At 50.1% G+C, this 27,750-nt stretch overlaps 7 protein-coding genes across 7 annotated transcripts; 3 read left to right on the top strand and 4 right to left on the bottom strand.

Annotated features, from left to right (window-relative positions):
- Nucleotides 1–113: 113 nt before the first annotated feature.
- Nucleotides 114–5,485, bottom strand: ALT_3427 (uncharacterized protein; the record flags this gene model as incomplete). Its single annotated transcript, XM_033556555.2, has 7 exons — nucleotides 114–1,109; nucleotides 1,224–1,528; nucleotides 2,384–3,435; nucleotides 3,493–5,099; nucleotides 5,164–5,180; nucleotides 5,234–5,336; nucleotides 5,402–5,485. 7 exons carry the CDS (start codon nucleotides 5,483–5,485, stop codon nucleotides 114–116), a joined length of 4,164 nt encoding a protein of 1,387 aa, XP_033412446.2.
- Nucleotides 5,486–8,504: 3,019 nt separating this feature from the next.
- On the bottom strand, nucleotides 8,505–10,332 carry ALT_3426 (dolichyl-P-Glc:Glc1Man(9)GlcNAc(2)-PP-dolichol alpha-1,3-glucosyltransferase ALG8; the record flags this gene model as incomplete). Its single annotated transcript, XM_089599575.1, has 5 exons — nucleotides 8,505–9,029; nucleotides 9,087–9,226; nucleotides 9,280–9,773; nucleotides 9,833–10,174; nucleotides 10,256–10,332. The coding sequence occupies 5 exons, from the start codon at nucleotides 10,330–10,332 to the stop codon at nucleotides 8,505–8,507; spliced, it is 1,578 nt and encodes a 525-aa protein (XP_089455913.1).
- A 604-nt stretch (nucleotides 10,333–10,936) lies between these two features.
- ALT_3425 (uncharacterized protein) lies at nucleotides 10,937–12,554 on the top strand (the record flags this gene model as incomplete). The annotated part of the gene is made up of 7 exons (XM_033556557.2): nucleotides 10,937–11,025; nucleotides 11,080–11,146; nucleotides 11,209–11,279; nucleotides 11,348–11,528; nucleotides 11,580–11,774; nucleotides 11,824–12,331; nucleotides 12,427–12,554. The coding sequence occupies 7 exons, from the start codon at nucleotides 10,937–10,939 to the stop codon at nucleotides 12,552–12,554; spliced, it is 1,239 nt and encodes a 412-aa protein (XP_033412448.2).
- A 1,030-nt stretch (nucleotides 12,555–13,584) lies between these two features.
- Nucleotides 13,585–16,531, bottom strand: ALT_3424 (putative PHD finger domain protein; the record flags this gene model as incomplete). The annotated part of the gene is made up of 3 exons (XM_033556558.2): nucleotides 13,585–14,074; nucleotides 14,139–14,933; nucleotides 14,994–16,531. 3 exons carry the CDS (start codon nucleotides 16,529–16,531, stop codon nucleotides 13,585–13,587), a joined length of 2,823 nt encoding a protein of 940 aa, XP_033412449.2.
- Nucleotides 16,532–19,432: 2,901 nt separating this feature from the next.
- Nucleotides 19,433–21,094, bottom strand: ALT_3423 (curved DNA-binding protein (42 kDa protein); the record flags this gene model as incomplete). Its single annotated transcript, XM_033556559.2, has 5 exons — nucleotides 19,433–19,620; nucleotides 19,677–20,489; nucleotides 20,569–20,673; nucleotides 20,733–20,816; nucleotides 21,067–21,094. 5 exons carry the CDS (start codon nucleotides 21,092–21,094, stop codon nucleotides 19,433–19,435), a joined length of 1,218 nt encoding a protein of 405 aa, XP_033412450.1.
- Nucleotides 21,095–22,339: 1,245 nt separating this feature from the next.
- On the top strand, nucleotides 22,340–23,296 carry ALT_3422 (endonuclease/exonuclease/phosphatase family protein; the record flags this gene model as incomplete). The annotated part of the gene is made up of 2 exons (XM_033556560.2): nucleotides 22,340–22,762; nucleotides 22,817–23,296. The coding sequence occupies 2 exons, from the start codon at nucleotides 22,340–22,342 to the stop codon at nucleotides 23,294–23,296; spliced, it is 903 nt and encodes a 300-aa protein (XP_033412451.2).
- Nucleotides 23,297–24,824: 1,528 nt separating this feature from the next.
- On the top strand, nucleotides 24,825–27,335 carry ALT_3421 (SWI/SNF chromatin-remodeling complex subunit SNF5; the record flags this gene model as incomplete). The annotated part of the gene is made up of 2 exons (XM_033556561.2): nucleotides 24,825–26,912; nucleotides 27,012–27,335. 2 exons carry the CDS (start codon nucleotides 24,825–24,827, stop codon nucleotides 27,333–27,335), a joined length of 2,412 nt encoding a protein of 803 aa, XP_033412452.2.
- Between the last annotated feature and the right edge of the window lie 415 nt (nucleotides 27,336–27,750).

The following is a 27,750-nucleotide window of genomic DNA, read 5'->3' as shown; positions in this document are numbered from 1 at the left end:
ACAGGTAGTGTAGAGGCCGACTGAAACGCTTGAATCGCATAACCGTGAGAAAGTTACGCGTAAAGTGGGAATCTAAAACATAGGAAAAGGCTTCGTCGTCATGGCTTCACCTGTTAGATACCCAATGACCACTTTAATCGTTCGTATGTGAAAAAGGCCGTGGCTGACATCGGCAGCACCTTGATATAGCCGATTGTCAAGCCAACAAAGAACCCTCGCAAACCCTTTTCGAGCCATATCTTGCCTGCTGTCTCCGCAATACCCAATCGGCGTCCGTCTCCCACGGCTCCACCAACTTGCATTCGGCGTCGAACGACCTCAAGAGGATAGGAGCATGTCTGCGACACAAGACCGGCGATAGCACCGGAGAATAATTCCGCTGCAGCGGTGAGCTGCGGCCGTCGTGACCCCTTCTGCGACCGGCCGTGCGAGGACTGATCAGATCCTGGGATGGTAGTGTAGCGAGTGAGGAGAGGAGAGCGAAGCCAGTCGCCGACGGTATCGTGTGTGAGGAACGAAACGCCCGCGTATGGAAGCATGCCGAGCAGGGTGGGTGTGAACCCGCGATAGAAGTTGGCTAACCCATATCGAGGAACGACCTTGTTCACCGCAGAAGAGACATTCTCTGCAGTAGCCGCAACAGCGCCTGTTGTCCCTTTGGCTGCGGCCAACTCACTGGACGCAGACGGCAGCGAACCCCGCTCGTTATAGATCTGTCGAAACGTGCCTGCCAGCGACGACCGTGTGGACTTCTTCGTCTCAAAGGCTAGCCGCACCCGAATCAATTCTAACGGATATGTAAAGAACACTGACGTGACACCCGCCAAACTCCCGGAGATGAGTCTGCGAAACGGCGTCTCCTTGTCCCGCGAGGGAATAAACACGGCACGAATCTGCTCGTATGCGAGGAATTTGATAGCAGCATACGGGAAAATTCGAAGAAGCGTGGCGGAGTGGCCTTTGAAAAGACCTCGGGCACCCTCGTGTCGATGGATATCCCTAACCGCTGATACAAGGCCGAACCAGCTACCTGTATACTTTGCGAATTGCGGATTAGACGCTTGGAAAAGGATCTTCACGCGGTCGAGCGGCGCGACAACCGTCTTGGCCTATGCATCCAGAAATGTCAGTCCTTGTCGACATCAACCAGTCCCAAGTCCAAGTGCCTTGACTATCCATGAACTGGAGGAAGTCCTCTTCGAATAAAGAAAACCCTGACTTACCGCGCAACCCGCCAGACCCCCCGCAAGCCCACTCCTTAATACATAATCCAGACTCCGCTTGTTCAACTCCTTAGAACCCAGTCGGCCATTCTGCTTCACAGGCGCTGACGAGCTGGTATTGACATGATTGTTCGCATAGGCCGCGGCATCTATATCGCTCGCGACTGCCTGTCGAGCGGGCCTCGACTGTGCAGCTTGTTCCATGTGATGACCGCCTTGTGCGCTTGTTTCCGTCCTTAAGGTGTGGTGTTGTCCAGAGCTCGATACGACAAGAGACTGATCGAGACTCCCATGGTCCGGAAATGCTGTCGACATAAGCGAAATCCAGGCAAGAGGCCTAGTTCAGGTGTGGGGGAGGCTTTGAGAAGAATGTCACGGGCTACCGGGTAATCGCGGCCATTGATAAAAAAGAAATCGAGGCCAGAAAGGTGCTCCTCTCGCAGGAATCAAGTGAGCTAGATTCACAATATTGTGGCAAGAATCTATAGATCTTTGCGCAACGTACTCGAAGGATTGTAAAAGCAAGTTAACACAGAAACCGTAGAAGATCGCATGCCCTCAACTCTGCCAAATAATGTGCCCTCACTGACGTCGGTCCGCAGGCGGAGGAGCACACAAGACCATAAAGCCGTTACGTTTCTGACATGCCGATACCTGCCGATGCGCGCCAAACATTGGTCACGATACCGTCCCATTACGCGACGGTATCCGAGTGGCGGCGGATGTTCTGGGGGTGGCCAACCCAACCGATGCCGAATCATTTGTCATCCTGGACTCATTGTTGAAGAGGAGAGTAAAAACTGAGTGGATAATTATTTTTATGTTATCTTATGGACCTAGTTCTAGAGTAATGGAACACAGGTCTTTTTGCATGCAGGGGTTGGCGCTAAAAGCGCAACATGTATTTACAAAATATCCAAATCGCCCCAGGCAATCAATCCTTTCACCCTTGCTCTAGATGCGATGCTCTTCCAGAGTGTTATATCAAAATGAACCCAAATCTTCATGGTCTCGTCGCTAAAGTGTGTAGAAGAAAGCGCAATGCGAACACGCTCGTTGCTCATCCAATGCCTACTCGAAATAGAAATGCCCTGAAACGCCTGCCAATCCAGTGCCCGCCAAAAGCAAGTCAAAGGCTGCTCAGAAATTGTAGCGCGTACCTTGCCGAGTCAGCGGTCTGCCCTGCCGATTCGTCGCCTTGATGTCCTTGGGTTCGTCCGTCGTTCTCTTGGCCCGTTTTGAGGGCCGTGAAGGGTCAACATGTAGATGGCCGTTCTCCGACAGGGCTGTCGTGTTCCGCCATTTCAAGCAGCGATGCTTGTGGTCGTCCACGTAGGTCTTGTTCCGCGTTGTCATTCGCTTTGTCGGCAGCTCCTCGGATTCGGCTCTTTCGGCTGTCTGCTCCAGGTACTCCTTCCGGCACTCCATGTATTTGACTATATGGTCGCGCTGTAGCTGAAGCTCCTTGCGTAGTCTGGACTCGCGATTACCTCGTGAATCCAGCCAGTCGATCAATTTGTCAATCGCGTCTGGATCATCATAATAGCCCCATTCGTGGGCAGCAGAAAGCCTGGTAGGCCCTTCCTCGTTCTTCTTGCGCTCTGCAGGGGTAGTGTGAAATTCTTTCTGATACTGTCTCCGCTGATCGTCCGGCACGTCGATAAATCCCACGCGCTCCATCTCATCTGGACCCTGGACCCAAAGGCGACCATTTGCATAATGAGCCTCCGCTGTTGAGCTGTTGGGCATGCCGCCATATGGCATCGCGTTGCGTTCGAACCACCAGTATCGGTTGCAGAAACGATCCTTTCCAAGGCACCTAGTCCGCGGACAATCCGCTTCTCTTAGATCATTATCAACCACCTCGATCTTCTTCTCCAGCTTCTCAATGATGGCTTTCTGGTCTTCGATCTTCTTCAAGACTCTTTGGTACTGCTTCGATCCTTTGGGCTGCTTGGCCAGTTGCTCCTTTCTCTCCCGCTCCTCTTCTTGTTTTCGCTTTCGTTCGAGAATCCTGTCTAACCCCCCGCGGAGCGACCGTTGCTGCGGCGCATCGTCATCCTCTGTATCCATGACCTGCTCGGAGTCGCCGTCCACGCCGGACATTTTGGAATCTTCCAAAGCTTCTAATTCAGGCACTGGGGACGGTGATTTTTCTTGCTCCGGTTGGAGCGCCTTCCGCTCTTGATGCAATCGACGGAGTTCCTCGAGCCTGCAGTTGGGGAAGATGGTTAATCAGAGGAGCTGTGAGGGTCGTCGAGGCACTTACGCTACTTTCCGAGCCCTTTGGTACTCGATCTTTTCTTTGCGGAACTCGGTCATCTGATTGCTGCACTCCTCTAGGTAGTTTCGAATAGCCTTCGTTTCCAAACTCAGCATGCAGATGATTTGAAGAGCCTGGACGCGGAGGTTGACGTTTAATATGGCGTACTGGGATTGCACTGTTTCTTGGGTAGGCTCGGCATCAAGTGGCGCGAGATGTTTGAGAATATCGTTGCAAACTTTTTCCATCCGTGGTCGGGCTGACAGTTGATGCAGAAGGCCGACCATCACCATCTGCCATCCACCGTGACGGAAATCTCGTTTCCGTAACCGTTCGATCCAACCGTAGTCTCCAAACACCTCCGCTGCACGATGAACTTTAATATCTTCTGTGTTTGCACGGCTACGATTCGCTTGTGCTTTCAGATTTTCCGCTTCCGCTTTGGCCAAGCTACTCCGCGTTGTCATTCTCGTCACAACAGGTTCAGGCTCCGGGGACGGCTCCTTTTCCTCCTCCTCATCCTCCTCATCGGCTTCGGAATCATCTGATTCAACATCAGGGAGGTCCGGCAATGAGACTTGTACGGCCCCTTCGTCGTCGTTCTCGGCGTTGACGAGCTTCTTCAGAACAGCGCAATGGATTTCCACAAAAAGTTCGCATTCCACTTCATCCGACGAAAAGCGCATTGCCTGAAGAAAATCATCAAATGTGAACGAGTCTATCTGGAATACTTCGCAGTAAACGTTGAGAGTGTTCCAAGTCTCCAATAGCAGGCCCACTGACTGCATTTCTATCTTGTCATGCAAGAGCTCTTCATCATCAGGGTCATCATTTTCATCGGCTGCCAGAAATTTCAGCGGCGGTCGTTGCTTCTTCTTCTCGCGATCCGGTGGAATTTCCAGATCTTCGATGGGATACTTGATAGGAGGTGGAGTCGGCGGCTTAGGAGGCTCGGTCTTGACGATGACTGTAGGAGCGGGTTGTGACTTCTTTTCGTCTTGGGGTTTCAGAGGGCGGGAGGGAGCGTTGGGGGACTTATGGGACACAACAAAGGTGGGATTCCCATTGAGCGAGCGTTGATACTCCAAATACTGAGCCTCCTTCGACCGCACCAGATCCTGAGGCGAGAGTTTATTTTTTTGTCCCTTGGCTGCAGGCTTCAGCTCCGGCAATTGTTGGGATGAAAAGAACCCAAAAAATCCTTCCTGATCCGCCTTTTTCTGGGCCTTTTTCTCGGCCACCCTTGCACCATACTGCAAATGCTTGGGCACGTCGGTCGGTATCTTATACTCTTCCGCGATTGAAGGTTTGACCAGCCACGGAGCTCCGTTCCAAGACTCCCTAGTGACATTGTTTTTGATGAAAGCGCGCAACATTTGCTTCGTGAACGTCTTGCGATCACGAGTGATGTGGTCCTGGTCTAACAAAGCCTCCTCATTGGGACGGTCCAAAACTTTCACAAGATATGTTGCATAGGCTGGAGTTTTGAGTGTTCCGTCGGGATAGCGCTGCTCCGCGAAATTCGCCTTGTCTCGGATCATGCCATGGAGACGGGTGTTGTCCTCAAGCAGAATCAGGACGGGCTCCCCAGGATAAAAATCCTGCTTAAATTCCTGCCAGTTATCAGCGAGTCTGAACGAGGGAAGGTCAAGGTGGACATCATCAGCTGCCACTCACTTCGTAGATCTCATCCACTGGGACACAGCGTCAGCTCCAATTCTCTGAACACAAGCGAGTTGAAACTCACCAAGGTTATCGACCCGAGATACAGTAGAAAACTGAATTCTACGTAGAATGGGCTCCTTTAAAGCATCCGGAAACGCGCTGTTCACCTCTCGAGACTCTTCCATCTGCTCATGGACAGGTTTTAGCAAGCTGAATTATAGACCGAACCCACAAGAATCAGCTGACGTACTTCGCTCCTAAGGGCTTCGAAGAATGTCAACCCCGAATGACCGGTAATCTCGCAAATAAATCGCTTTTGCTTGTAAAAATCCATTCGCTGAAGGTATGGTTCATAGTTCGTGAAGACCTCGTTGGTCTCTGGGATAACCCAGACCTGCGCCCGTCGTAAGCAAAGATCCCTGGATGTCCTTCATTTCATATATGGAGCATGCATGCCTCGGAACTGTCATCTTCAATAACAGGTCGTGGAAGGTACTGGACTGGTTTGCGCTTGAACAGTACCTAAAGAATGTCGTCAGCCCCGAATATCCCTCGGCGCTCGCGAGCTTTTCGAAAGTTTGTTCGACCGACCATGATCCTCGAAAACAAGAGCGCCGCGCTAGTTTATCATAGGTCGCAGGGAGTGAAGACTTTAAGATCGGCAAGCTAGGGAGCCTTGCTAACCATCAGCGATATGAGCACCATGGGAGATTCCAGCAATAGGCAGAAAAGCGCGCGAAGACAGGAAAGCAGATCCGAGCAAATTATAGAAAATCGTGAATGTAGCAGTCGCCTCGGCAGAGGATGAATCCAGGTATGGTGCATTGCGCCAAACATAGCTCAGTAGTGACGTTCAGAGCTTTAACAATATGTAGATTGGTTCCAGGGTGGACCAGGCGAGTAGGTGGGACAGGATATGGCTGAGATACTGTGAATTCACGACTTACCGTCGGATGGACGCGTCTTCGATCTCGCTGGACGTTTAGGCACGGAACAATTATACCTAGCAACAAGACACGACGTGGGTTCGCCAGTGGCGTCCAAAAAGGAAGGTATCGAAAAGAGACTAAGAGTCGTGCGGGGAACAAAAACGGCGCGAAAGGTAAGAGAAAGACACGAAGAGGTGAGGATAGTAGAGGCGGAGGAGCAGAGAGGAGAAGAAAAAGAGGTGAAGAGCAGAAGAACGGAGAGGCGGTTGCCGCGACCAAAAGAAGCGACGGCAGAACCGGGCCCATCACATTTGAGGATCATTGCGGCAAGAGGCCCAGTAGTCAGGAATTAGGATGGAGTGGGAGAGCGAGCGCAGAGGCATACAACAACGGTGATTGGCCCAGAGGAGGAGGACGGGGCCCGGACAAGACCTTCAGCGTCGGGCGGAGAGTATTTTCGACCGTTAAAGTACGGTACGGACAAGGCTAACCCGTACCTGGGCTGTAGTCTAGTGCTCCCTACTCTCTCTCTTGGGTTTGCTGCTCCACGCCTGTGCCTACTCCTACCCTCATCTCCCGCCATCATTTTTTATTTCTTTCGAGTTCGGTCACACTGACCTCAACCACAAATGTTCTTGCACTCTATCTGCTCGTCAGACATAGGAGAATTTCCTTGACTTGCTTTTTGAAAATTCCTTTGCACTAATATGACCATCATTACGCGGGAGAGATACCTGGTCTCGGACCTCCGCGGGGACTATGGGAGACCGAGATAAACAACGGACATCAGCAGCCTCAATGGCTTACCACCCATTATCGAATACGATTTTGAAATTTTGTAGAGTGGTCCTCATAAGCGTTATTCTCCAGAACTTGCCTTCTTTCTGAGATAGTGGGTGTCATGTGGTATGATTGATGATATTATTCTCCTCAGCTACGGTTGTATAGAGAGCTGCCGGCTTCAATGACTCTGAACTTATGCACTAGCCCCTGTTATGCCTTGAATATTTTAAGAAAACTCCTACCATTTTTGACAGAATGCTCACTATACTGCTAGATTCAATCGCTCACTCCTCTAACACCATAGTTCCAACCCATGCCATTCTTCTCTCATCCGAATCAGTTTCAGCCACCTGCCACCTCCAAATTCATTCATGGCTCTTCTATTCAGAAATCCGCTCCAATGAGTCAAGTGTTTACTCGCGTACTCAGTCCCTCGACGGTATGTATTGATGAACCAGTGCTACTTCAACTCCACGATTCAACGCTCATCTTTGACGCCTGTTGTACGTTCATCGACTCCCTTGTTGCTATTCATAGGCTCCTCCCGCTAATCTCACCCATACGCTGCTTATTTGCGACTTCGCACGCGCGGATCATACTTGATATAAACGTCGCAGCTTCGAAGTGGCTGTCCCGGCAATTCTTTTGCGACTGGGAAACGACGATATCCCACTACTAACGGAATCCTTCTAATCGTCAAGCACAGATGGGACATCTCCCTTTGACCGTTGTATCTATTTGCCTGTTTAGCCAATCCAAGTTGATCAGTTGGCTTGGATGACGCGAATTCATATCAAGCCGGTAAGCAAGGGCAAATCTGCGATACCACGATGCTTAACAGGCGACCATGTCCTCTCTGTTGGATTACTTCCGAGCCTCCATCTGATGAAATAAATGCAGCTGCAAAGGCATTGTGTGCCGTCGGAGAGAAATACTTATTTTCAGTAACTAGAGCTTCAGACGATTATATCTCCAGCTTACATGATCGGCCATATTAGATGGCCAAATCCGTCCACTTGACGTACAAGTACCGAGAGATCTATCAAGGAAGGATGCGCGTCCAATGAGAGCTGCCTATTCCAAAAGCTCGCCGTTCCAGCTTAGCGGGAACACAGCGCAAAATTCATCCGAACTTGCGGCTGTATCCTCCCGCCGAGGCAATCTGCTGTGCAACATGAAGAATATCAGATCCAATGACGTAATTACCTCGCAAGCAGCTCATATCGAAGCAGGCTATGCAGCCACAGAATGGTTGAGTATCAACATTCAAGAATAATATGACCTCAGAGAGCGTTCGGCACTCATGTATGTCAACAACGACTTCTGCCTTAGCAGCTGTGTGAAGAAATTCATACATCGTGAAAAACCAGAGGTAGCTCAGATCAGAACAGGTCAGACTAACCTTTTCAAGATTAGCCCCTGATAAACTTTGCTTTTTGGGGTGATCAAGTGGGTCAATCTCCAAAACACGTGGTTTGAGCAAACAGAGCAAACACGAAGCTCTGGTTCATTACATCATTTCTGCCGGGGTACTCGGCGTTCTGGAACGATATTTTCCATGTGTACGAGGGGTACAGTGTCTAAGAAGAACAGAACGTATACCACTAGATATTTGATTTGTATTTCTAAGAAAAGAGAAAATTATGCGGTGAAGTAGACGACCAGGAACCCGACCCAACTGCCGACTACCCCCAGAGCAGAATAGCTACTCATGAACATCAGCGGAAGGAACTCAAACCGGTCCCATCCGAAAATGAGCTGGTGCACCAATGAGCAGTATATAATCAACGGGATAGCCACGGCCAGATATAGCAGGGACAGGCGGTCAAAAACGAAAATCCGCGGCCGCTCGGAAACAGGGGCGACTTGGTCAAACACGAACAGGAAAAGAACCAGCCACCACACGGTATACACAGTCTTAAGCGGGAATTCAGCTGCTGTGAAAAGAAGTGGGAATAGTGAAACGTGTCCTGCAACCGCGAGGGGTCGGAATGCGCTGAAGTAGCGTCGGTCCTTGAGCGCTATCAAGCTAAATGGAATGATGATCAGGAGAACAGCTTTCTCATGAACGTGCCAGCCAAACAAGAATGAAGCATAACCGCATAGAGTGATAGCACCAATGAACGTGTCCCAGTCCGGATGAAGCCAGAGCTTTATCAAGGGAAGCTACGCGCCGGTTAGGTTACTGATATCGAGTGTCGAGCTGGTGTAGGAAGTGCTTACCAATTGGAACAAGAACGTCAGCGCAAATGTTTGTTCCTTCGTGATCTCTGGAAGAACGGCGAAGGATGTATCTCCGACAAGACCACGCGTGACGCTCGTCAAAGCCTCATGGTTGATCGGAAGGCCCAGGCGTGGAGCGACTGTTATGGTGAGTAAATCTGCACAGATGCAGTCGAAAAATGATTGTACTCACGCGTAATTAGCACACGATCTGCGAAAGAATACATCGCCCAGACATTCGGCGCCCAGTAAGCATGGCACAGTCCTCTCGAGAATGGAAATAGCCTGTCCTTCAGTTGGAGCAGCTGGTTCCAATGAGCGAATGGACCAAAAGCTATGCCAAATACACCAATGACACTCAAGCCCAGTTTCAAGATATTGCCGAACTGGGGTCGAAAGACGGACTTCGGATCCAGACAGTAGGCTCTCAGCAGGTAAACAAAGTAGGCTAACGAAAGATAAAGGTAGATGTGCTTCAAGCACAGCAGGACCGCGAACAAGATACCACTGTATAGAAGGGTTGATTGCTTGCGCGCCAGAACGATCGATAGGACGAGAATACCGTACAGAAAGCCGTTGTATTGGAAATGAATGTGGTCAATGATGAGCAGCCCAGGCGACAAAAAGATCGAAAGACTTGCGATATGCGCAAGGTGCTTGTTGGCTTGAGGTGCGGATTTGATGAACCTATGATACCCTCCATTAGTCGCAGTCTCTTCAGTTAGAAGATTTGACTTGGTGCACACCGGTTCAGAGCATAGAGCAAGATAAGCTCAGTAAAAATGACAGTGGCTCTCTGAAAATAAACGGTCTGCCATGAACCATACTTGAGATTCTCAACGACCAACATTGCAGGATCCACATAGCGAGCCGCTTGCGATAGGAGCCATTCAAAAGCTGCAAAGAAGGGCGGATAGTCGAGGGTCCATTCTGATGTTTTCTTATTGGCAATCCTCCCCGTCAGCGCATTGTCAAATGTGTGTAGACTATGCGGAAGAGCCCAACGAACCTCGTAGTACCACTCCTTAACCGGTAACGAGTGTGTGATAGCAAGCCAGTTCCGATGCACTTCAAAGTCAGTTGATTTGCTGCATAATATCGCAAAGGAACGTCAGTCTCGACTTTCAATTGACTCCATCCTCAGCTTCCTTTCCACGGCAGGAACTCACTAGGCGGGGAAGAGTAGAATCTTGAAAGCCGTAGCGACGATTGCGCATTGCGCCAACGAAGGATAAATATCAGCCATTAGAGCTGTAGCGCATGATGCGCAGTCAAAAGAATTTGGTTCAGGGAGGGTGAGCGCTCAAAGATTCAGGAATCATCTTGCGGTCCATGGAAATGCTCATTGCGGGAGGTGATTCTGGGGAAAATCTTCACGTGACATGATGAACAACAGCGGAGCTCCAAAGGACAGTGTGTCCCTTTAAAAGGTAGAGCTTCTGAAACTGATTAGACACCTGCGACAATTTATTTTGAATGGATCTAGCTTCGGACGTGGGAGTTCGTCATTCCATCGTTCTCTCAAACCTCAAAATCCAACACTTCGTCGAATTCTCCCCAGCTGCTGTTTCTGTTGCCAGAGAAGTCCGCTACTGTGTGATCGCCATTGTAATTGGGTGGACCACCTCGCGCATCGTCTCCGCGCTGCTGAATCGGAGAGCTCCTTCGAATCAGTGAAGACCATATCGACAAGCTGTCGTCTTATCTTTCTGTCGCCTATTATTGTAGATCTCGACAATTGAGGATTTCGATTCTGTTTTGTTCGCTCAGTCGTCTCCCGTTTCTCAATTTCTATTTTCATTCTCTACACACCCCTGTCCCCGCATCAACCTCCCGGATAAACAATTGCAATGAGGAGCTTAGCTACCTTGTCATTCCTCGTCGCTGCTGCTACAGCGCAGTCTGTGATAGAAAGCTCTAGCTTTGGCTATGGTCATACGTACGCGGCCCTCCCACTACGCATATATCACATCTTTTCTAATGGATTTCTTAGTATATCGCCAGACAGAGATTCCATCCCTGGTTGGCAGGTTGGGGGAGAGGGCCATACACCTCAGATTGTGCGCTCTTTCATGCCCTTTGTTTGCCATGTGTCAACTCAGAGAAGCTGACCGGATCTTAGCTCTCCAACAAACTCATTCTCACTCCCCCCTACCCAGGAAACACAAGAGGTTATGCCTGGTCACAGTCCCCGTAAGCACAACTCCTCTCTCAAATATTCTGCTCACTCCTTCATGTACTGGCAGCTGACCAAGCTATAGCCTATCCCAGCCAGAATGGTCAGCTGAGTTTCAGTTTCGAGCCACTGGTGTTGAGAGGGGGGGTGGCAATCTCCAGTTATGGTATGTGAAAGATGGACGAAGCAAGATTGGCTCCTCTAGCATCTACACTGCTGGCCAGTTTGACGGTTTTGCACTTGTCATTGACACACATGGAGGAAGAGTACGCAGGCCTCATCTTAATCAGTCTTCTGTAACGCTGACTCTGATTTAGGGTGGAAGCATTCGAGGCTTCCTAAATGACGGAACGACTGATTACAAGAGCCATAGAAGCGTTGACAGTTTGGCTTTTGGACACTGCGACTATGCTTACAGAAACCTCGGCCGTCCCTCTGTTGTGCGCCTGAAGCACACTAATGCTGTTCTTGAAGTCACCGTGGATGATAAGCTTTGCTTCTCAACGAACAAGGTCCTTCAAACTCCTCTGCCATCTATCTTGGTGTTCTAACCGTGTGCAGGTCGCCCTTCCTACTGGTAACAACTTCGGCATAACGGCAGCCACTCCTGAGAACCCAGACTCCTTCGAGATCTTCAAGTTCGTCGTGCAACCTAGCGCTTCCGGAACGAACGCAGCACCTCCTGCTCAGCCGCAAGCCAACCAGCAACCGATTGTCAACCAAGGACAGGCTCGTCCCGTTGACCCCCGCTCAGTCAACTCTGACCAACTCACTGATCTCAGCAGCCGTATTCAAAGCCTCAATGACGCCACTAACAGCATTGCCCGCGACGTCAGCAGCCAGTCCTCTAAAGCGGAAAATCGCCATGTAGAGCTTCTTCAGAAGATGGCTACCAAGGAGCAGGTGGCCAATCTTGATGCCCGGGTGCAGAAGATCGAGCAGTTGCTGCAGAACATTCAGCGTGACCTGGAAGGCAAAGACTACCGCGACCGCTTCAATCAGTTGCACGAGACCCTGAGGTCCTCGCACATGAGCCTGGCTGAGAATCTGCAAGGCACAATTCTCAATGGTAAGCAGTCGATGCGTATTCCTCCATACAACTCAGTTTCTCTTTGACCAACAAGCATGTGGATTGGGACATTATCAGCTGATCTGCCTTAACAGTCATTACTGCCTCAACCCCTCGCATGGGCTTCTTCATCTGTCTCGTCATCGCAGTGCAACTCCTCCTTGCTGGCTCCTACATCATCTACAAGCGTCGCCGTGCGAACATGCCGAAGAAGTTCCTTTGAGCGTCTCAACTACCTGAGTTACGGAGTCTGATTTGGCCTTTATTGTAGGCCCTTCTGCTCTTCATGATGACATGGCGAAACAAATATGACCTATTTTCTTTGGCTAGTACCTCTTCGGTTTTCTTGTCAGACTTTCAACTTAGTACTGTGCACGCGACCATAAATCTGCAGTTTGGGTTTGATCGAGCCTTGTACGCTTACCATGCAATTTCGGGGTGTCTTGCATAAGAATTTCGTTCTGCGTTTACTCAACAACTCCTGATATTCTGTATATTAAGTTGAAGCGAATTTGACGTATTCGGTAGTAGCCTGCTTGTTCAATTGTGTGCATACGGTCGATATGCCTGCTCGAACGGGATAGTAAAGACTCGATTTATCGATTCGATCATAAGATCAAAATCAAAGCCATCCATACCGGCAGATCACTGAGAATCTAGGGAGAAATCTATTGTACATGAGACTCGGGCGCACCGGCCCATCCGACCGAGCCCCAAGTGAGGGGTGGGAGGTCCAGTTGCCACTTGATAAAACAATCATCACGACGTTAAGTACAGTTTGCCCATGGCAAACCGGAGGCTGGCCCAGTATTGGCAGCAGGGCGATCCACAGATTGCAGGAAGACTTCGGTGTCTTTCCCATCAACGTTCGCAAATCCTGCCAGGTGGCGGATTCGGACCGGGGGAAACGAGCACCTCAGAGCTCCGGCTGGATCCTCCGGAAAGACTGTCTGCCAATTGGCCCAGCCCCCGGATACAACAAGAAAATTGCAGAAAAAAAAAAAGAAGCAGAAAAGGGGGAAGAAAGTGCGTGCCCTCCAGATAGGGAAACACAAGGACAAGAGTAAACACGCTCAACAATGAGATGCATGGTATGCTCCAACGCCAGTTGAGGAACCCAAGGACCTTGATGCAAAATGGATATGCATATCACAACGCCCAGAATATGTGAAAAGCCCTTTTCAAGTCAAGCCAAGAACGAAGATCTTTTAGTGCTTCGGTAAATGAAATTAGAAGAGGGATAAAGCCTAACTTTAGGCAGAAGTTGCCTCGGCCGGCGCATCCGATTCGGAGCCGTGCTCGATCGCAAAATTCGAAATTGGTGAACTAGCAGCCTCAGAGACCTGTGCAGTAGTAGCTTCAAGATCAGTCTGAGCAGTCAACGCTTGAATACGTCGTTCAATCAGCTGCTGCAGGTTACGCAGGGATTCGATTTCAGTATGTGCTTCAGGGAGATCATTAGGCGCCTGTGCTCGCAGCGTGTCGATTAGGAATGTAATCCGAGCGTTGTCGTCCGCAGGCTCTGTCTGATTCTGAGTGGCGAAAGCAAGAAGATTCGCGGCAGCTTCGCGATCGGCTGCTGATCGCGAGTTGTCAATCGCTTCTGCGGCATCCGGCAAGGGACGAGGTTGCTGGGCGGCATAGAATTCGACGGCTCGTGCATGAAGTTCATCGCGCTGCGCTCTAGCTTCTTCAAAGTACTTATCTGCCTGCTGCTTGTTGTACTCAAACTCGGCATTTTCCCTGTCCAGATAGTCAGTCAAGCTCAGAAGGGGATTCTGGTCAAAGAAGTAGTAGGATGACTGACCGTTTGACTTTCGCAAGGAAAGCCGCTTCTACCCCTTTTTCGGAGACGCGGTAAAGGACGCCTCCTCCTACATCTTCTTCATTTTCAATTCGTTCTGATTCCTCTTCGCTGGGGAGAATTTCAATGTCAATCATCCGTGGTCGCGCAGGTCGACGGATCTTTCGCGCGTCATAGGCTCCCTCGTCATTCCAGTGGTAATAATACATCTCGTGTTCAACATGCATCGGACAGCGCCAACGCTTATCGAGTTTGTGATCTTGTTGGGGCGGTTTGGCCATGGGAGGGTCCAAACAATCCATATGCCAATTCAAATGACAAAAGTCACATTGTAGGATAGGTTTGTCTCCATCGCTTGGGCGGCCGCAGGCGTAACAGATGATGAGATTCCCATCCGAGTCCGTGATCTTGCGTAGGTTTGGATCGTCGTAAAAACCATTACATACTCCTCGTCCGACGCCGTTAACAAGGTTGTAAGAACATTCGGTGTACCTTGTACGATCGTTTTTATCTTCTGGTCGGGATCCAGTTTTGACGCCAGCGAAGTGATTTCGGATACTGGCGGGTAGCATAAACTCTTTGTTCACTAGTCTGTCAAGTTTATCCACCATCTTACGGATGGGCCGCGAGACAGAACATTTGGGACAGAACCAATCTCCCTCCGGAGGATTGGCGGGATCCAAGGGGGGGTCGAGGCATGAAAAGTGGAAGGAGTTCACGCAGCCATCGCAACAGAGCAACTGTCCTCGGCCACCACATTCCCGACAGAGATCGCTGTTGTCCAATGATCCTTCCCTGCTACAACTTGGTCAGCTTCATTCAGTCCCGACGATGAAAAATGTCAAAAGGGAGTCGTACCTAAATGTGGGGGTCAGGCGCCGGTTATCCTCAGCACCACTGCTTTCGGCAGACTCTGATTGTTCTCTGCCGTTCACCAAGGGCACTTCAGGCGCGGTCTGAACTTCGTTAATGGATGGGGGTAAAGGAGAGAAAGCACTACCAGGCTGCTCATGAGACAGAGTAGAGCGAACACCACTTTCTTCAGGATCAATATCGGGGAGAGGCTGCTGCAGGCGCTGCCGTTTGGCACGGACGGCCTCTTCGGAGAACTCCGTGTCATCTTCCAATGCTCGCTTGCGTGCATCACTCGAGGGCAACACGGACTGGCGAGTCTGTCTCAATTTATCTCTATTGGCTGCTTTCGTGGCATTGACCTTCGCTTGCTTGCCCTTAGAACGCAATTTCGAGCGAGTTGCAGCCGCCGCCACAATGACGGGGGTTGGCACTGTGGTCGGAGCAGATGTTTGAGCTTCAGGTGACAGAGCAGACGACAACGAAGTAGCCGTGGTGTCGGATTGAATTCCAGTCATGTCAGGCAGTGCAGCCGCAGGGGAGACATCCGTTGCGTCCTCCTTCCGAATTTCTCGCCAAGCAGCACGGATCAGATCATGAAAGGCGTTGGCATTACGATCCCCGACCTCCTTCTTGCACATTCCATGAACCACAGACATGACCATCGGATCCTGAGTGGCCTTTGTCCAGAGATTGAATAGACTTTTGACGACCTTACTATTATTCGTATCTGCGGCCATTCGCAACGTCTCTTTCAAGGCATTCCGGGTTTGCTCTAAATCCAATTTCACCGAATTGCAGACGGGAAGTGCCAGCAACGCGTCAATCTCTTCGTAGGAGCAGGGTTTAGAATGCTCGGACTGAGATTTGTCTGCTGGCGTCGCGGGTTCTTGCGGCGTCTGCGCATCTATTCCTCCGTTCGACAACGCCTGGAGATTTACGTTCTGTGACGATTGGAGAGCTTCACTCTGCGACACCTTGGGAGTTTCGCTCTGCGACGCTGGTGTTGGCGGGTTCTGCGATGCTGGAGTTTCTTCATTCTGAGACATAGGGTCATCGTTCTGCGACATATCACTTTGCAACGCGAGAAGTTCTTTAGCCAAAGATGTGATTGGTTTGGAGGGTTTCGTGGGTTTCAGGCCTGCTTTGCGCAGGTCCGCAGCGGTTGGCATGGAACCGAGAGGACGCATGGTCGCCAAAATGGGATTCGCCGCGTTCGAGACTGCCGACCATGGAGTATCCGCGTAACTCGGGGCAGGGCTCCTCAAAGGAGGTTCAACCCAGGCCGGTTGATCTCCAGGGAGTTTCATATTAGGGCCCAAAGTCGCAGCACTTTTCGAAATATCCTCCGCGTTGTTGGTCAGGCTGTCTTGAGGAGGTTCGGTAGCGACTCGAGCGTTCCGGCCCGTGCGTCGACGTTTTGGCGGTCTTGCAGGTTCAGTAAATGATGAAGATCGTTTATTAGGTACAGGCGCATCTAGCGGAGTTGACTGGCGCGAATTGTTCGACGGGGGACGGGATGCTGAGCGAAGATTCCGAGGCATTATTGTACCGCAGGGCTTGAAAGCTGCGGCACCTGACAATCGGAAGGTTAGCTCGCAAGAACATACAAGAACCGCATACCAATGGATAATGTATGCAAACTTACTGATCGACTAGGGCCCGAGACAAACAGCAAGCGTGCCCAGCGTTGCTGTTTGGGATCGTGGCCAGCCCGCGCGCGCTGTCTGCGGGTTGATGGAAGGGAAGATTGCGGAGTTGAAAGCGACGGGAGTTTTCGAGGGCCAAAGTTCCCCAATCAGACCTCCTAAGGGGCGTTCGCCGCTACAACCACCAAATATGCCACACCAAAATCTAAGCATTTCAAGGTTAGATTCAGTGGATTCAGATATATTCTAATAGGTTTCCAATCATGAAAGCTCAGCTTCTTGATTCCGAGGGAGATTGCTTACCTGGTAATGCTTCGCGTTTCACTGATATCCCTCTCCAGGGACGCTAATAGATCGCTCAGGCAGATATGTCAAGGTAAAAGATAAGATGCTTTCTCGTCCAAAGAAGCCCACTACTAGGGTCGCTTGGACCGTTCGGCTAATCCAGTATGAGCCTGTCAAGCAGATGCCTTTTGAGTGGTCAGCAGGGCATCCCAGGAGCTTTGTAGCGGAGAAGGGTGTGTGATGAAATATGACACAAGACACTCTTGATAGACTTAAAGATAGACAGTCTCTCAGTGCTTTCAAAGTACACATCCTGTGAGAAGAACGGTGATGGCAAGAAAGTAGCGATTTTGCGGGTTGATGATGGAAAAGAAAGAGATGAGAGGGATCAAGAAAGGAGCGTCCTTTGGGCGCAACGAGAACTTGCTGCTTTCTCGTTTCAGAAGGACAGAGAAGGACAGAGAACACTATGGGTTTTACCACAGTATTACAGTGATAGATTAAAAGATGCGAAGTGGCTAGCAGTGTGGGAGGAAAGAGGAGCAACACAGAGGATGTGAAAGTGGCAACCACCGATGAGAATCTTGGAGAACTTACGGAAACAAGCTCGATCTTACTTGTTGATCAATAGACAGACAGCGAGCTTGAATAACCGGTGAAATCCTGAAGCAGAGCTTCGTGGTTAAGTCAATGAGGAGGACAGTCGACTGAGAGAGAGGGCAGAGATGATTAAGAGCAATTTTATCCACCTTGGGACGTCTGCAGCTTTCTTTTCTCTCGACTTCCCGAATTCAGACAGCAAGACCAAGTTGGTCAAAAATCAAAGGATACGTAGAAGACGGAAACGATAAAAGTAAGAAAGTGGACGGGAGATGGAGGAGACAGAGAGATGTACGAGCAAAAGTTGGAAGAAAAAGGAGACGGCTCTCGCCTCACTGCTAGAAGCAACAAGATCCTGAGAAATGTGTTATCAGAGGAAATTCCCCCAAGGCAGACGCTTGGGCGAGAGACACGACTCGTGAGTACTTTGATGCTTCCAGGTGAAGTAGGTGAGAGAAGTGGTCAGATGATAGAGATAGTATGGTCCGTATGTCGAAGGAAGCTGTGGATGAAAAGATTCGATCTTCGAGCGGTCAGACTATCCAGAGGGCGCTCAGACAGAGAACGGAAGATGAGGAAAGAAGTAGAAAATTTGGAGGAGAGATTGTGGGAAGAAAGTGCAGAGGCCCCAAGCGATCTCAAGACAGTGAATGTCAAGGACGCGAGAGGTGGGGAGAAGCGCGAAACCGGTGTCACTCGCTGCCAAATCAAGAAAGGCAGTAAAGACACTCTGATACCCAAGCTCTTGTCACAGCAGAGATAATGTGAATAGTCTCTCTTGGGATACGTGGGGAATATGGATTATGGGATAGGAGAATGGGAAGGGGATGGAGGAAGGATTCGAAGAGAGAGAAGAGCGGCCCATCCAACGACACTGGCCCACCCACTGCCAACCACCCTTTCAGCAGCAAAAGAGCTCGACAAACAGGGCATGCAACGATTCACTCACCTAGCTGCTAGAAAGACATCCTGGCTCATGTACAAAAATTGAAATACAATATATGGGCTACATTGGACATTTCGCCTCAGTGAGGAGACAGTTGGTCTGAACGCCTTTATCTTGACTCTTTGACGCTACGAAACACTTAAAGTAGGTACTTCACTTGCCAGTATCAATATCTGAGTGCCACTACTGAATACATATCTTCTTAGAGTGTGAAGAAGAGAGTAGTCTTCCCTGAGACGAACTGGTCGGAGGAAAATGGCAACTATCAGCAGAGGTGGCAACTGCCCCTGGAGCAGTATAGAGTATAGACCAGGAGGCAGTAGATGTTAGTTCATGGTCCATCTATACGTTTAGAGACCTCGTACTGTGGCCTGAAATGAGAAGCCTGAATTCCCAGCTCCTGAAGTGGCCCATTCCAAAGGTTCATCAGCTTCATGATCTTGTACATGGGTAAAGCCAGGACAAAGGTTCACTTCGCACAATCACCAAGCATGTACTCGCTTTTACGAAAGGCGGAGCGACATAAGATAAACCCCATATGCAGGATTGCAAGGAGAGACAGGAACTGCCATGTCGAACGTCGTGCCGGAATCTCCGGAATACGCCGGCTACACAAGACAAACGACTTCGGAAAATGAGGTGCAATGACAGTTCCTTCATTTGATATATACCCAGCTCATATACTGTTTTTTCATTTTCATTTTCAATTGATTACGGACAGAAATTGTAAAAGAGCCTGATGAGCAACATTGATCTCACATTGCTGCTCTGTATCCATTATCTGGCCGGGCCACTGGCCCAAAACACCCCACTGGCCAGTGCATTCCCCGGGCTCCTTTTCGACTGTCACGTTGAGGCACTCTTCATGCCTCCTGCGTAGTCCTCCCTTTTGAAGCCGGCAGAAAGGGAGAACTTTGGTTGTAAGAGGATGCGATTAGGAGTCAAGAAATCGAAGCTTGATTCGTCTACTCCTCATCCTTGGAGTCCTTAGTGGGCTTCTTCTTCTTCTTGTTCTTATTGCCAGTGTTTCTGGCCAAAGGACGCTCCAGAATCTTCAGGATCTCCTCATCCTCGATCTTCTTGTCCGTCTGGAACTTGGACAGGTCAGGAGGGTTAGGCGCAGCCAATCTGGTAATGCCATTCTTCGTGATGGCTACAATCCTCGTTAGCGAAAGCGGGAATATGCCGTTGGGCAAGTGATGAACATACCAATGGTCGTCAACAGACGGGAAACAGGTGCGTTATCGGCATCGCCAGCGGGCTCGTACTGTCTCAAGACACCGCCACGGACACACTCCACAACACCGACCTTGGCAGACTTCTCGTCCTCCAGCTGTCGCAAACTGAAGGGGAATGTGCCAAACTTCTTGACGATCTCGGACAGAGTCTGTCTGGAGCTTGGTCTCTTAAGGATGTAGGTGGTAGTGGTACGGCGATGCAAGGTAGCGCGGTGAGGAAGGGTCTTGACCTTTCCAGAACCAAGGGAGAGACCAACTTCAACACCCCAGACTTCGCCAACGTCGGGAACACCCTCACCCTTCACGCCAGAGCCGGGGGCAAGGATGATCTTCTTCCCACCTTCGATCTCATTGCGCTCAAACAACCAGCTGGTGGTGTTCTCAACAACATTACAGTCGTAAGCCTTGGCTACCTTTTCGATGAGGGCGGAGATCTGGCTCTGAGTAGGGGGCTTCTCGGCAGCGGCCTTTTTCTTCTCCTCCTCGGTACCGCTAGCCAGAAGACCTGGGGGTACCATGAGTCTCAGCAAAAGCTCGTTTGCGTAGTGGGTAGCATGGATTAGGTCAGCCTCGCGACCAGTCACAACATCCTTGGTCGACTCCTTGTCGGCAACGACGACCATGTCGCAAACAATGGTACCAAATCCATCGATCTGAGCGCCGAGTTGGATCTTGACGATCTCGCCAGCCTTGAGGGTGGTCTCAGCCTCCTGAGCGTCCGACACCAGGGGGGTGTACGGCGTCACATAGGAGCTTGGGGACACAGTTGTCGGGTGGCCGATACCTTTTGTTGTCAAGCGCATTATGTCAACACCGTACGCAGGTCTCGATGCGGGAATCTGGCGATCATGGTGATGACATACCCTTGGTGATCTTCTTGCCCTTGTAGACCTTGGTGAGCTCTTCCTCGAGGAGCTCATCGCCCTTCTGGCAGATTTCAACGATCTTGCTGCCCTCCAGGCACAATGCTGTAAACCGGTATTAGGCATCGAGCAATCTTCTGACACAATAGCTTCGTCAGACACACCTGTAACGGCCTCAAGAACCTTGTGGGAAATCTGCGCGGCAGTCTTGTACTTGGTCAGTGTGTCGGGGTTGTTGAGGGTGTAGTCTAGAATTGACCAGAAGCAATGCAACAGTCAGCTATTGCGGGTGAAAAAATACAAGCAAATCCAGTAGGTCACAAGGGACGCGGTATGGTGGTCACTATCAATTGCTAGAGCCATATAGCTGCTAGTTTGACCTACTCGACTCCGTCCACTTTGCGCGATGATGAGGGCGGTGGTGAATCCACACAATTGTCGGAGCTTTGCAAAATGGGCGCAAGAGGAGGGGTCAAAATATCAGCGGTTAACACTTACCAACCTCTGGGGCCTGGTTCTCAGCCATTGTGAAGTATATGTTATGTCCTCGCACTGGTACAAGGGCTAGCGACAATCAAAGAAGTTCTAAATAAAACACTCGTCTCAGTACACTAGGAGAGTTGCAAGAAGAGGAGGAGGAGAGGAATTGGGCTACTTTTGACCTGGTAACTTTCAATCGAGTCGTGTGCACTACGCATCGGTCATTACAGCCTGGCGGGGCTTTTTCTGGATTTTCCCTTTCGTTGGTTACGTCGTTGAAGTAGGGCTTGTGGGCGGTGGACGGTGCAGATTTGGCCGACTTGGGTTTAGTGTCGTCAAAATGGGGTAATTCTGTATGCACAGTACAGTAAACTATTCTTGTCACCTGAGGAAGCTGACAAGAGCTTGAGTACCTAGCTTCGGTCCTTGCAATTCCAGAGACACTGATATCTAGCTATGGTAGGTAGGTGGCTCGATGAAATCCATTACAAAGGAAATGCAATCATATACAGTGGGATTGATTATTACCATGTTTTTGATCATTAAACTTGGAGTAACTGGCAATTGATCTGCATAGCTTGAGCTGCTTGGCTGTCCTTCTGATATATATACGTCATAGCTATCAGGGTCAGCGCCAACACACGATAGCATGGAAATATCTGATGGATTTGGAGGCTTAACACTGATCATGTATGGGCTAGAGCTCACAAAGTAAGATACGAGGTTGAACCTGTGCACTATGCTTGTTCATAAACAGAAATGGAGCTGTGTTTTTCTTTTTTACAGAGATCCTGTTCTTATTTAGAGGCTTTCCCATGGGTTTCACCATACGGCCAGCTCCTCTTGATGGACTTCCGTGGAGCTTTAGTCACAGAGAATCCCGTACTCACAATTGCACTACTTTTGGTAGGGAGCATTGGATACCATACACCAGTAGAGTTTATCTGCTGATCTCGTCAGCGAGAAAGCAACTAGAACAAGGCTTTCGATGGACTAATTAACCGGGTTGAAGTCGAGATGATCGTGTACAAGACGATAGTAAGCAAGACGTAAGACACATGATCTTGAAGGCATCGTGATCAGTGTCTAAATGCCCAAACAATGCCTTGCGTGGAGGCATCCAAATGAGGAGAAAAACATTTCCTTGGCCAATCATAGCCTCCTGTGTCAACATTCTTCTCATCAGCTTCCATCCCACCCTCATCCAGTTCGGATAATTCCTCTAACTGCATCTAGGGATCATCAGGGTGCAATTGTACAAGTCTGCTGACATTGATTTGAGCCTTCCATCATGAAAAAAAATACCGAACTTCCACTGCGTATACTAACACACAACATCCGCTATGCAACCAGTTCCCCATTCAAGGGTGAGCTGCCCTGGAATGATCGCAAGCAGTCTCTCTTAAATGAACTGCTCTTCAATACGCGCAATCAGAATGCATTCATCTGCCTACAAGAAGTGCTCCATAATCAACTGGTCGATGTTCTATCCGGACTGAACCAACATTCTTCTACTGTTCCCAAAAGCGCCTCTGAGACACAACAATGGGATTACATCGGAGTCGGTCGAGACGACGGTCACAAAGCAGGAGAATACTCGCCCATCTTCTATCAACCGTCTGTCTGGCAGCTCCGTCATTGGGAAAATGTCTGGTTGTCGGAAACGCCGAACAAACCATCCAAGGGATGGGATGCGGCGTCTATACGGATTCTGGTAAGACACTAGGCGTGCGACGAAAGACTCTTCATTAAGCTGACCCCATACTAGACCATCGGTGTCTTCACGCACAACATAACTCGCCATACCGTCCTTGCGATGAATACTCATCTAGACGACCAGGGATCTCGGTCCCGCTTCGAGGCTGCCAAAATCATTCTTCAGAGGATCGATGAGTACCGAAGCGGCAAATTTGGGACCTCCATCGCAGGGGTATTCCTTGCAGGTGATTTTAACAGTCAAGAGGCGCAAGAGGCCTATAATGTCTTGACAGGCTCGGAATCCTCCTTGGTCGACACGGCAAAGGTTGTGGAACCAAGTCAGCACTACGGGGAATATTATACATGGACAGGGTTCGGGCATGAGGGACAGGATCCCACGCGCATTGATTATATCCTGATGGGACCTGGGAAGAACAAACTTGGGTCATGGAAGGTCAACGGATACGGCGTGTTGGCCAACCGGTTCGATTCTGGCGTGTATCTGTCAGATCACAGGGCCGTTGTCGCTGACGTCACCTTGCACGACTGAGCTAGATCCGCTTGCCTTGCGCTTTTCAGGACTGGAAATGGAAGTCACCGAAGTTCTGAGATCTGCAGGCACTGTACATGGTCCCATGGTGATATCGTTCCGCGATAAAGCTTTGCTCATGCCATGGACATAAGCTTTTGTGTATTTAGTCAGAACATGCAATGCCCATGGGCTGCAAGGGCATCCATGGAGGGATAGATCGCGTTCAAGATCCTGGATTGATCTTGTGATTCTCACAGGTAACTTTGGCGGAAGCGAATTGATACTGAGAATGAGATACCCATAGAAGACACTAGCGTATCATGTTGAGCATAGTCTTATGGTGGCTAACCTTTAACGGGATGGTACTATCACATGATCGATGAAAATAGCCTAGTATGTGGAGCAGTATTTTTACCGTACATGACCGCAAGTATGTAAGGCAGTTTTTCAATATCCATACTGTAACATTTGTAACTAACTTCGTGATATCCCAAGAGAAAAGGACTAGAATGATGCGTGATACCTTCAGGATGTTCCCAAATAGGTTGTACAAAAGTTTCTCTCGTAGAGCGGTCTCTACCATTGCTGCTTGCTGGTGCCCGGAAGCTCCTCCCCCTACGCTCTCTGGCCCTCCATGACGGGAACGGACAACTTGTAACGCCCTTTCTGCCCGCCCAGTTTTCTGCTGGCTTTTTCCTCTGGCCTCTCGTGTCTGTTCTTTCTTCTCCTCTTTTCCTCCCCCTATTTCCCCGTCATAGCGCGAAACAGAAGACTCAGAGAACAGCCGGCGAGAAGAAAGAACCCCACGCAAGGAGAAACGAATCAGTCGACCGACTTTCCCGGGTCAGTGTAAGCAGAACAAGCAAACCAGATTGCTGAGATTCATCGATACTTGCCCGTTCCTCGGTGCGCCATCAGCTGATTAGCCGCCTTCTTCCGAGCGCTGATTATTCTCACTTTCTCGCGGCAAAGCGCAAGACCCAGATCCGGCACGCAGACCCATCCATTGCCTCGTCCTGCCCTGGAACCCTCTGTCCGGCGTTTCTGCGCCTGGTGGTAGCTTCGTGCCGTTATTTTACTTTTGTTTTGATAATCCTCTAATTTACCTCCTTTGGAGTTCCTTGGTATGTTTTTCCCTAACCCCAGTATTTGCGCGCTTGCTTCCCTCCTCCGCTTTCGCGACCCTTTTTTGTCCGTCTAGTCATCACCCATTGATTACTTTGGTGACGGCTCTGATTGTGGCGATTCTTGGCTTTCTCGGGACATGTGGCTGTTTCTGTTCAATGGGGCGCATCGCGTCTCTGTTCAATGCACTGTCGCGTCTTGAATAATCTCACGCTCGTGTATTCGGCCTGGATTTCCCATATTGACTCGCCTTTTCTATTGCAGGTTCCCTCTAAGGATGCTGTTGTAGGCTAACGTTGGTTCTTGGGTTGCCACTATCGTCTTTCAGTATCTGATTGGAATGTTACCTCGTCTTGCGATTGATACCCGTGTTTCCTGCTTTTGTACGAAGAACTGCAACTATTAGACGAACTCTCTGGCCATGCCTCTCCCCGATCAATCGCAGTCTGGACAATATCTTGGCGACTTCCAGGCTGATGGCGTTCAAAATGACCTGAGCGCGCCAGGCCCCATTGCGGGGAGCGAAGGAAACAGTGTGACCGGCTCCTCAACAGAACATGGAGCGAATGGGGTGGATGCCATAGCCGAAGGGAAACAGAATGCGAAAGCAGTTCTTGCAGCTTCGGGAGTCTCTCTACCCTCAGCCGAAGCTAGTCATAGCGCCTTGAACGGCAAGACGTCGCCCAGTTCTCTGTTGAGCAACGCCAACGGTTCAGCAACAAGTAGAAAGCGATCTCGCGACGGTTCCGTTATTCGCACTTCTTCTACAGAAGACCTACCCGTCCGCCTACGTGAAACCCCGGCGGATAAAATACTTCTCGAACAGTATGTCGAACGAGAATTCCGCCATTCAGCATTGACAGCATGGCACAATCCCAGTCAGGAGTTGCTTCAACAGAAGCGCGCAGAGCGAGACTACTATCTGGCCTTACGCCGCGATACCCATGGGAATCCGGCCGCCCTATACGGCGTTGGGTATGAAGGATTTGGGAATGCCAGGACTGATCTGCGCAACCAGCATCCGCAATTGTTATACCCCTCTCATCGGCGGCGACCGGGAAATAGAAAGACCAGGGAGTTGCGAGTTGCGCGGAAGGACATGAAAATACAGAGTGAGCAGGTGGAGGATCTGGTCCCTATTCGCTTAGACATCGACTGGGAGAAGATCAAGATTCGAGATACCTTTACGTGGAACCTCCACGACCGCGTCGTATCTCCCGATCTGTTCGCCGAGAAGTTGGTGGAAGATCTGGGGCTTCCGCTCGAGACATGCACTCCTCTCGTACGGATGATCTCTCGGAGCATCCAAGAGCAACTCGCGGACTATTATCCCCAAATATATATGGAAGAGGATGCGCTTGAGCCCAATCTACCCTACAACGCTTACAAGAACGATGAAATGCGCATACTTATCAAGCTCAACATTACCATCGGACAACATACCCTCATTGATCAATTTGAATGGGACATCAATGATCCCTTTAACTCACCCGAGGAATTTGCTGCCCGTATGACGAACGACCTCTCTCTCTCCGGCGAATTCACGACTGCAATCGCGCATTCGATCCGAGAGCAGTCGCAACTCTTTACCAAATCACTTTACATCCTCTCCCATCCGTTTGATGGTCGTCCGATTGACGATCCTGACCTGAAGGCCGCATTCTTACCCTCCCCATTAGCATCTTCTTTCCGACCCTTCCAAGCTGCCAAGGAATTCACGCCATATCTATACGAGCTGAATGAAGCGGAGCTCGAGCGTACTGAAGTGTCCATATCCAGAGACCAACGTCGGCAGAAACGTTCCGTCAACCGCCGCGGTGGCCCAGCCCTGCCAGATCTGAAAGATCGTCAGCGCACCATTCGTACAATGCTTGTATCGTCTGTTATACCCAACACTGCAGCGTCAATTGAAGAGAGCAATGTGTTCAAACGGTCCGGATCGAGTCGTCACAGACGCGCCGCAGTTGGCCAGCGAGACGGTGGTGAGGAGTCCGATGAGTCGGATAGCGACGAGTCATCGATGACGGGCTCTCCGGCTATCGGTCCTCATCTGGCCCAAGGAACAGCCCGCACAAGAGGCATGAGAGGAGCCGCAAGCGCAGCTCACGCCGCACTGCGGGCGAGTCTGGCTCATTCTGCCACCCCTGAACCTCATCACGAGCCTCGGGTCTCCGCCAGAAGACGAGATTACCGGGAAGAAAGCATGGACGAGCAAGAGAAGCTCATTGTGAAATTGAAAATCTCTCGAGAGAAATTTCGCCAATTCCTGGCCAACAGGCCTCAGTCCTTACCTAACCTTTCGGTTTCTACCTCTACGCCAGCCACCCAACCAGTATCTCAGACCGGCACACCTCATTTACGGACACCAACGCCGAGTAGCATGGCCCCGCCATCGCAGCCTAAACCCCAAGTCCAAGTACCGAATACTGCTGGCCATCTTCCTCAGCGGCCTGTACAACAGCTTGGGGCTGTTGATGCTACACATCCCCCTCAACCAGGCGTTCCCGGGGTAGGTGCCTCCTTTCTTTACTGTACTCCGTCTCGTTTATAGCTCTTTTTCAGCTGTCTAGATTTCAGTTTGGTCGCTTGCTAACGTCAGTCTTGCTAGCCTCCTCCTCCAGCCTGGCTATCGGCAGGTCTTGCCCGTTTGAACCGGTCACATCCGAACGACTCGTTTGAAGGTGTGATGCGCTACACGGCAGTTGATACGGAGACGATGTTACCAGTCGCAAACGCAAATAGCCAGCCGGGCCACCGATTGAAGTATCAATATCTTCCTCGGATTCGCTGTCACGATTGTCCGGGTAAGTTGTACACTCCCGGTCCGGGAATGACGGTCGACAACTTTGAGGTTCATTTGAGGAATCGACAACATAAGGAGCGCGTAGAGGAGAGGCTCGCAAAGGCAGCTGCTAACGGTGGCTCCTCATAACGAGTACATGATCAAGTGGTGTTTTACCTTTCGCATCAATGTATACTTTGTTCTTTCCCTGTGGAGTCTTCAGCACCCTTTGTTATTTGGTGTACATGTCTTTGAGCGAATGATTAAGGGTAATCAACATCTCTATAGTCTGTGGTTGCATAACCATGTATTTAACGGGCTGTATGCTTGGTGTATCTGTTGACTATCTCTTCGTGTGGGTTCTGGGAAAATCACAGATCCCAGGACCCTTGGGGAAAATTCACCCCTATATCATCCAGTTTTCATGATATTCAGAAGTCCAGCATGCGTACCACAGCGTGCACGTAATGTGCAACAAATGGCCAAATCCCTTGATGCGACTTGTATGTTCATTGCCAATGGTGCGTAGATGTCAGGTTCGACCCGTGGGTCCTGGATCCTATGT

Source organism: Aspergillus lentulus (genome assembly GCF_001445615.1).
Source record: "Aspergillus lentulus DNA, contig: Alt08, strain: IFM 54703, whole genome shotgun sequence".
NCBI classification, from domain to species: Eukaryota; Fungi; Ascomycota; class Eurotiomycetes; order Eurotiales; family Aspergillaceae; genus Aspergillus; species Aspergillus lentulus.
This window is presented reverse-complemented; position numbering and strand designations above follow the sequence as displayed.